Below are 7,375 nucleotides of genomic sequence, written 5' to 3' on the forward strand. Positions count from 1 at the left end.
ATTCTTGTTATAAAACTTTACAAAGTTTCCATAATGTGGCTAGTAAGTCTGCTTGCTGAGAGCACCACCTTTTAAGTACAGTTCCTTGATTTGCTTTCCCTTCCTCATCTCCTCTAATAGCTCCCCTGTCAATCTTATGGAGTTGCACTAATCCTCTCACATTACAATGTAGATTAGTGACAAAATATCTGTGGTATAATCTGGGTTTTAAATATATAAATGGCAGTATCTTTCCAAGCCTAAATGGGAAAATAAATTATGCAATAAACACATTTATGGACATTTCTGAAAAAAACTGTAAAACTGGGGCTGGGGTTGGCTAAAGAAAAATGAAAGTTGCTGTAACCCATAGAAACCAGGCAAACATTACAGAATGTGCACAGTTCCGTTGCTATGGATAATGTTGCCTTCAATACAGTTGCCTGTTTATTTACCTTGACATAACAAATGTGTGGATTGTGTTGAAGAATGAATATTGCAGAAGATTAAATATATTTAAAAACAGTAATACATTTTCTCGAGAAAAAAAAAAAAAAAGAATATTTTTGTCACAGGCTCATTCTCCCCATAGACAGCTGCAGCAACACTGCCACCTACAGGTTTTACAAAAAACAATACTGTATGATTTGGAGCAACATTCTTAGAGGATGGTAAATTGCACTAGAAAATGACTCCTCCCGCTCAGGTCTGTGTGCATGACCTTGTCACCAAACAGCAGACATGATCTACCTTCTCATCTCAGCATAGAAGCTTTCCAGACACCTCCTGTATAGATATGTAGGAGTTTATATGGTCAAGTTTGTTAACAGTATTCTACTATCTCCCATCACAACCCCCAGTCCCCCGCTGCTTCCACAGGTAACAGCAGACAGGTAGCTTAGAGAGTGCCGAGTGTTGAAAGCAGCACCAACAAACAGGGTCTCTTTCAAAATCTACGGGTCTATAAGGATAATTTGGCATTTTCAAAGTCCTCTTAACCAGGCGGATCCCAAAGTGTGCGGCGCGGCGTTGTCACTGGGGTGCCGCGGGCCAGCCATAAAAAAAAGAACACAGAAACTTACCAATCTGCCGGGCGCCGGGACCCAGCAGCCTCCTCTCTCCCGCAGCAGCTGTCACTGACGTCGATATTCAGTGACAGCTGCGGGAGAGAGGAGGCTGCTGGGTCCCGGCGCCCGGCAGATTGGTAAGTTTCTGTGTTCTTTTTTTTATGGCTGGCGCGGGGCAGAGTGACAGCAGAGGGGGACAGCGTGACAGCAGAGGGGGACAGCGTGACAGCAGAGGGGGACAGCGTGAAAGGGGGCTGCAGAGGGGGCAGCGTGCCTGGATGCAGCAGAGGGGGCAGCGTGATAGAGGGTAGAGGAGGGTACAGCGTGACAGAGGGCAGAGGAAGGGGCCAGCGAGAGAGAGGGCAGAGGAGGGAGACAGCGTGACAGAGGAGGGAGACAGCGTGCCTGGATGCAGAGTGCCTGGATGCAGAGTGCCTGGATGCAGAGGGGGCAGAGTGCCTGGATGCAGAGGGGGCAGAGTGTCTGGATGCAGAGGAGGCATTTTTGCATACAACTAAATAAGTATTTTTGTCGTGACCTAAATACTTATTACAATTTGTTGTCCCAACTACTTCTAAAACAGGACTGCTCATAAATTATTTTGGAGGGGTGCCTTGAAAAAATTTGGAGACTCTAAGGGTGCTGCGAACTGCAAAAGTTTGGGAACCACTGTCTTAACCACTAGGTAATAGTCGTGTCTAAAAACCAGGGAACATGTTACTATGCAAATTGGCGCTGCGACCCCCTACATGGTGTATTTCATGACTGATACATTGTAACAGATACACAGGTGGTATAATTACCACCTGGGGACTGGATTTGGAAAACACCGAGCTGCGTTTTGCCTAGACGATAGCAACATTTGCAGGATTGTACCCCCACACCCACAAGGTCACATTGGTGCAGATACAGAGGTCACACAACTTTTGTTACTTTATTAAACATTTACATCATAAATAAGAAGACATCTGAGAACAAGGTAAGATATGAAGGAGGGTCTAGGGGAGCCAAAGAAGGGTAAACTGGAATGGAAGGGGCAGGAGATGGAAGTGTTGAAGAATTCACTAGCAGCAGTGTTTAGACTGGTCCCAGTGTACCACAAATACATGTAAATCAAGGTAATGGCTTTAGATCTGAGAAAACGGACTCATCAACCTGTGAGTCTAAATCATTCTAAATCACGCTGATTAAGGGAAAATAGCTTCACTGGTGGAAAGTTGATGGTTTCTAGAACTGTGGAGGAGAAAAATTAAGAATTTCTCTGTATGGCTAAAACTTTGGATGTTTCATTAATCGGTGTCACCTCTTAGTGGCTTAGTCACGCTTAATGTACTCTCCGCACACACAATGCTACTGAAATGGATCATCTACAACTATCTATGCATTGTGCAGTGGGGTGGCTGGCTAGGTTGAGTTGAAGACCATGAATTTGGGGAGCCCCGGGGGATCTGTTTAGAATATTTTCACAAGTCTGTGCCTCTCTGTAACACAGTCCACACGGTGGGATGAAGGGTCGTCTTGGGTTATAAAGGAAGGAGCTGGACCTTTCTCAGAATCGGCAGTGGAACCGTTGACTCAGCGCACCATATACTCTTTCCTCTTGTTCAGCCGCGCTTGGCAGAAGGAAAAGCCGCCGAGGAGAACGTAGATTGCAGCCGCAATGAAACAGTTATACGAGACCTGCTCGTATAGAGCATACACTTTGGTGGGAGGTTTAGTGCTGTAAAGAGATATACCGTCAATGAAAGGGTGAGTAGGGGCAGAGTATGGAATAGTAACATGTATTTTATTTTTGTAACAATGAAAAAAAAGTTTGAATAAAAAGGTATTTCATACTTACTCATTAAACATATCGTCCTCTACGAATGGAACATCCTCAATTAGAACAGCCGAATGGACATTAAAGAAAATTCCCAGTAGCACCTGGAATATACAGGCGTTACACACGTTATAAAAATCTCCATGAAATTCTGTCTGTTTGACATTGGTCAAAAAAGTGGCAACAGTGTCCTAAACTTGGTGAAAATACAGCACATATGTGCCAGATTCTGTGAGGCTGAAATAAGCATGTGGATGTGTTGCATTTTAAAAGGATAAGTTCATCTTTGTGGAGTTCCAGTTTTAAGCATTAGCAGGATACACTCTTCTAGAGAGTGTACCTAACTTTTAACTGCAGAGTCTGGCTATTAAACAGTTCTCCGCACATACCAAGCCCCCTTCCTTTATTGTGTGTCTGTGTAAGAAAAGTCTGGACACCCCCGTGAGTAAACACTTCTCTGGACTAGGACACAGTATGACAGATTTAAAAGTCCTAATACTGAAAGGTCTTTTTAAAAATGACAGGGAGAGAAAAATCTGGGAATTTAAGCTGATAAGAACATTCCACTCACTGACACAAGGGCTCAATCTAACACCTGGATTTATGACCCACTACTTGGACACACTTCACACCCCACAGCAAAGTGACTCCAGGGGGTAAATGTATCAAGGTGAGAGTTTTCCAAATAGATATTAAAATCAGAGGGGAGATGGATCTGTTCACTTGAGCTTACAATTCAATTTGATTTACTGCAAGTGAGCATCAAATTTCACAGAATGAGCAACAACTTCTGCTCTCACAGCCAGATGATTAGGAAACATTGTGACACATATCAGAGGCTTCCTCTTGAACCAGCCACTGATTACTGATGTAGAAGTTGATACATTTTGTACACAAAAACAAAGAAGGGGAAATAAATATTCTGTATGTTAAGTGCACCAGTTCCTAGAATTGCCAGTAAGAATATCTGCATCAGAAACATGCAACATATGGCTCAGAGGCTGGAAAGGCATGCTGAGCATTGTAGTTCCACAACAGTTGGGAGCTTGTCCAATATTTTTATGCCCAAAGCCAACTACTTATAAATGTGTTTATGTCCTGTGTGTATGTATCGTAGGTTAGCTACCAATTCCATGCACCGGTTACATATAAATCTCATCAAAACGGTGTATGGGATAGCACAGTGGTTAGCATTGCTGCCCCTCAGTGCTGGGGTTATGGGTTCGATTCCAGCCAGGGCCATATCTGTATGGAGTTGGAATATTCACCCCATATTTACGTGTGTTCCCACCTGGGTGCTCCAGTTTCCTCCGACACGCCAAAAACACACTGGTAGCTTAATAAGCCTCCGACAAAAATGGGCACTAGTTTGTGTGTGGTAGGGAATTTGGATTATGTGTTTTTATGCCTTTGTATATAAATCAGTCTGTTGTCAATGATATAAAAGATTTTCGTATTTCTGGTTCATTGATCTAGGATGACTGTGTGTACAGGACCCCTGTGTATCTACAAGAGCAGCCAGGTCGCACTTTAGGATTTCTCTTGTTCCACCCAGCCAGAATAACAGATGACAGCAATCTAATGATAATACAAAGTACTTATTGTTTGTAAGATAATGAAAGTGACAGGGCACTAGAGAGGCAACTCGCATCAGACAACACTAAAGCAATTAAACGTTATATGTTGCGCAACAGTTTAACCACACGGCCAACTATATACTTATAAAGTTTAGTTTCAGTCCTAATGTGAGTTTAGGTCAGCGTCTACTTGAATGTTGTGAACCCTATTTATAGACATATCCTTTTATATAAAAGAGGGCTCTTTAAGACACATTGGGCCTGATTCAATAAGGCAAAGCAAAAAAAAAAAAAAAACCAAAAGAGTAGCTTTGCACCTTGGCAAAACCATGTTGCATTGGAGGGGAGGTAAATTTAGGGACAGATTTATAGTTGGGGAAGGGCATGTCCTATATCAACTTTAAATGTCAGTGTCAAAATAAAGCTATTAAGTATTTGTGTGCTACATGAAAGCAGCCAGCATTTGCCTTACATACAAAATAAAAAACTAATTTGCACCCATTGCATCGTAACATGGTTTGTCCAGGAGCAAATTTATTATTATTTTTTTTGCTTTGTTCTCCTTAATGGATCAGGTCCATTACGTCCACACTAAAAAAAATAAAAAATTTGCTCTCTTCCTGCAGGTCCTACTCAAAACTTCCATGACTGAGTTATACATAAAGCTTCCAATTTACAGTCGCTAGTAAATCATTCTGGGAATTGTAGTTCAGGTTAGCCGCAGGGTACATCAGAGCCGCAACAATTTCAGCTTACAGCTCTGAGTTACATACATTGATCTATGAAACGGTGTTTGGGCAACAACATCTTGTGAGATCAGAGGCGACCTGTTCTGTTTTGGGTAATGTGCCCTACCCATTACAAAGACATGTTACTCTACCAGCCCCAACCAGACAGCAGCACCCTCAGCCTGAGTGTAAAGCAGTCAGAGTTTACATGTACACAGGAGCTGCTTACAGTACACACACCCACACCCCCCCCATCAGGGCACTGCGTCTACATTCAACACTACCCAGCTGGACTAATTCCACAATACTGTATAGAACAGTGTCAGAGTCACATGACCACCCAGAGTCTGGAAAGAGGAAGTATTACAGCGTGCACAAAAATATATCGAATACAGGAACCCCTTGTGCAAATCATGATAAGAGCCATAGACCATGTACTACATCTAGGCTGCTAATTACTAGCACTGTGCTGTATAAATATAGGATACTACACTCCTTACTGTAATTTATAGGAATATCAGAAGTTACTGAGGAGCTATGACAGTATGAAAGCACGAGACTGAAGGTATTTCCATGACCTGTATAAAGTCTGCTTACAGAGTCCATTAGGAAATCTTGTGTATTATAAGATCTAATGCAGCCCTAGTGTGTATGGTCTCAACTCCTCTGTGACTTCTAATATTCTTATCATTTATAGCAGGGAGTGCATCTTCCCATACATAATTCACATATTGCTTTATACAGGTCCAAGAACTTCAAGGGGGCTTCTGATACCCATATAAATTAGAGTAGGGAGCACATTATCACATCATTTACATACATGAATGCATTTTAATTTAATTCAGTAGGTAAAGAAAGCACAAATCTCAGAGAGATGAATAGGACACTGAACACAGGAGATACAGAAACATATTGGAAGGCTGGCACCGAACACAATTACTACTTGGAGGGGTACACAGAGATTCATACTAGACAGGGATATAGAGATAGAAGCGCACATTACATAGACATAAAGCATGCAGAGATCATTATACACACACACAAACTACTATATACATGGGTATAGTGAGAGGACACATCACAGACAAGTAGAGGCATATATGCAGGGGACATACTATATGCAGGGAGAAATGTATAAAGTGGTATATTATACAGAGGTGTTTACAAGGAGGGAGAAACATAATATATGAGAGAGGAGATACCTATAGTCACTATACAGAAGACATTCCCATAACCTGTATATGGTCTATACGGAAGTGACACCCCTGTACACAGAATATATGTAAGGGACAGCCACCACCTGTATACAGTATATATGTAAATGACATCCACCTCCTACATACAGTATATATAGAAGACACCCACTGTATACAGTGTATATGTATGTATATGTGTGTATATATATATATATATATATATATATATATATATATATAGAAGACACCCCCTGTATACAGTATATATGTAAATGACATCCACCTCCTACATACAGTATATATAGAAGACACCCACTGTATACAGTATGTATGTGTGTGTGTGTGTGTGTGTGTGTGTGTGTGTGTGTGTGTGTGTGTGTGTGTATATATATATATATATATATATATATATATATAGAAGACACCCCCTATATACACAGTATATATAGAAGACACCCCCTGTATACAGTATATATGTAAATGACACCCCCCCCCCCCCCCTGTATACAGTATATATGTAAATGACACCCCCCCCCCCCCCCCCTGTATACAGTATATATAGAAGACACCCCTGTATACAGTATATATAGAAGACACCCCTGCATAGGGCAGTAAGGGGATAGTTACCAGCATGATGACCCCCCACACACTGAGTACGATCCCACAGGCCGCCATCTTGGGCCCGCAGCACAGCAGAGACACCATGACCGACACCGAGGAATCACCGAGCAGCTCTACCTACAGCTCCTCCAGTCACCTGACTTTAGCCCGCTGATCGCTGCGTCCTCATTGGCCGCCAGCACTGAGGTGGGCGGGGTCCTGGCGCCATCATTACTGTGGGCAGGCTCTTCCTGGGGGAGGGAGGACGTGTGGGCGCTCACATGACAGCGGGGTCACGTGATACCTAATCACACAGCAGCTCCCGGCCGGGTGCTCTACTCCATAAGGTCGGCAGGAGGCGCTCACTGCAATGTTACTTTGCATTATCTCAAATACAATAACTGCATTT

General features: G+C 42.5%; 1 protein-coding gene across 1 annotated transcript; it reads right to left on the reverse strand.

Moving 5' to 3' along the window:
• Positions 1-1,961: 1,961 nt before the first annotated feature.
• Positions 1,962-7,139, reverse strand: RNASEK (ribonuclease K). The gene is made up of 3 exons (XM_075206536.1): positions 6,994-7,139; positions 2,887-2,969; positions 1,962-2,766 (listed from the first exon to the last, which is right to left on the reverse strand). Exons 1-3 carry the CDS (start codon positions 7,069-7,071, stop codon positions 2,622-2,624), a joined length of 306 nt encoding a protein of 101 aa, XP_075062637.1. The 5' UTR covers positions 7,072-7,139; the 3' UTR covers positions 1,962-2,621.
• Positions 7,140-7,375: the final 236 nt, after the last annotated feature.

This window comes from Mixophyes fleayi, chromosome 4 (assembly GCF_038048845.1).
Source record: "Mixophyes fleayi isolate aMixFle1 chromosome 4, aMixFle1.hap1, whole genome shotgun sequence".
Lineage (NCBI taxonomy): Eukaryota > Metazoa > Chordata > Amphibia > Anura > Limnodynastidae > Mixophyes > Mixophyes fleayi.

Bases quoted from the DNA above. Each gene is read 5' to 3' on its own strand.
- RNASEK (XM_075206536.1), bottom strand. From the start codon at position 7,071: ATGGTGTCTCTGCTGTGCTGCGGGCCCAAGATGGCGGCCTGTGGGATC. The intron at 2,970-6,993 runs GTAACTATCCCC...TGTATATTCCAG, and splicing joins TGTGGGGGGTCATCATGCTG to GTGCTACTGGGAATTTTCTT. The intron at 2,767-2,886 runs GTAAGTATGAAA...ATCTCTTTACAG, and splicing joins GAGGACGATATGTTTAATGA to CACTAAACCTCCCACCAAAG.